This window comes from Apis dorsata, unplaced genomic scaffold (assembly GCF_000469605.1).
Source record: "Apis dorsata unplaced genomic scaffold, Apis dorsata 1.3 scaffold_162, whole genome shotgun sequence".
In the NCBI taxonomy this organism is placed as follows: Eukaryota; Metazoa; Arthropoda; class Insecta; order Hymenoptera; family Apidae; genus Apis; species Apis dorsata.
This window is the reverse complement of record NW_006263451.1, coordinates 245689-247312: the sequence shown is the minus strand read 5'-3', so window position 1 is coordinate 247312 and position 1624 is coordinate 245689. Positions and strand designations below refer to the sequence as shown.

Below are 1624 nucleotides of genomic sequence, written 5' to 3'. Positions count from 1 at the left end.
GAGCCGAGCCAACAATGGCTGGCTTTCGTTTCGTTGAGAAAGAAAGAAAGAGAAAAAACATAGAGAGAGAGAGAGAGAAGGGGAGGGGTAAATTTCATTCTCTGTTTTTTGCCCGCGACAACGGGGTTCATCATCCCTCTAATTGCTCGTCCCATGGCTTTGCAGTCGTATCCTGCGCACATGACCGTCGACTCGCAGAAGCAAATCGAGATGCAGCGGCTGCAAACGGAGCACTTGAAGCGGCAGCAAGAGCACATCATGCAGCACAACATCCAGGAGCTACAGGCTCAGATGACAAAGAACCAGCTGAGCATGTCGGGGCCGCAATCCTTGATGTTCCTACCGTTTCTCGAACAGCTCAGAGGGTTGCCGGTGCAATCGCCTATGCCGCCACCGCCGGTTACGTCGACGTCAACGACCACCAACAAACATATCAATTCGATCGCTAACGTACGTAGACCCAACCGCAATCCCAATTTCCCCCGTTCGTTTCCGCGCTCCACACTTTGATTAAGCGTTTTTATTTAACGCTCCAACCAAGTACACGATGTTAACGTTAACGTTGAAACTTTTGAAAGGGAGGCTGCCTCGTTCCAGATGAAAAATTCAGAGGCGTAGACACGCGCGACGTAGATGGCGCCACCGACTTTTAAAGGGAAGGCGGAGGATTGATAACCGCGTGAAAAGAAAAAAAAAGAAGTCGAAAGCGGGAAAAACGAGTTATTGGCTCTCAACTAGGGTGTCGAAGATCCTACGTAGGACGAAACGTCACTTTGACGTCTGCTTGTTTCCTTTCTTTTCTCGGGGGAGAAATTATTTATTTCACGAAAACGTGGATCTTGGCGAAGGCGATCCGTCGGATGTAGCGAGCGATAGATCCACGAATTTCATTGGCAACAGTTAGTGCGTTGCGTGTTTGATTTAGATTGGCATTTTAAGAATTCGATCATGGTGCTTTGAAACTGTATCAGTTCACATGGATATGGGGGCAGGGACGTCACTTGTGCTCCCTTAAAAAACTCGAATTTTCTTTCTCGAAAGGAAAGATAATTTCTCCAATTTTCGACTTGCTTTTTCGTCAAGAATCGCTTTCGATCCATCGTTCATTCAGAAACATATACTGCATTAAAATTAGCGTCACAAGTTAAGATTTTTGTTGTCAATAAGAACAAGGCATAAACTCTATTCTATATGCATCGCAGGGCTATTTATCTATCTAATCTATTAAATTAAATTTTTTAATCCAATTTTTATACATAAAAAATTTGCCCGAGCATCATAGAGAACGAAAAGCGAATCCGTTTATCGGCTATAAAAAAAAAGAAAGAGGGAGAGAGAAAGGAATATTTTTAAGTTTTTCGAGAATAACGCAAAATGGCGACGTGTATTGAACGAAGCGCGTATTATTATTACAGATGATCAGCAGCCACCGGGAAGGGCCAAGCTGGGCGACGGCGCATCTCGCTCAGATGACCACGCAGATGGAGAAGGAAGCGTCGCCGACGCCGATCTCTTCCGCCGTGGCGCCGACCGCAGCCCCCTTGCAGGATCTCGACGCGCCTCTCAACCTCACCAAGCCCAAGTCCTCGTCGTCGGGGGCCACGGCGTCCTCCTCGTCGCCCGG

The 1624-nt window shown here is 47.0% G+C and overlaps 1 protein-coding gene across 1 annotated transcript in view; it reads left to right on the top strand.

Annotated features, from left to right (window-relative positions):
* Positions 1-1624, top strand: part of LOC102670932 (transcription factor SOX-5) — a gene marked incomplete at its 3' end in the record, with an annotated part of 50387 nt that overhangs the window by 44385 nt on the left and 4378 nt on the right. The window contains 2 exon segments of the mRNA XM_031509543.1: positions 166-450; positions 1416-1624. The exon segment at positions 1416-1624 is cut by the window's right edge and continues 22 nt beyond it. Of these exon segments, the coding sequence (XP_031365403.1) occupies positions 166-450; positions 1416-1624 (494 nt within the window).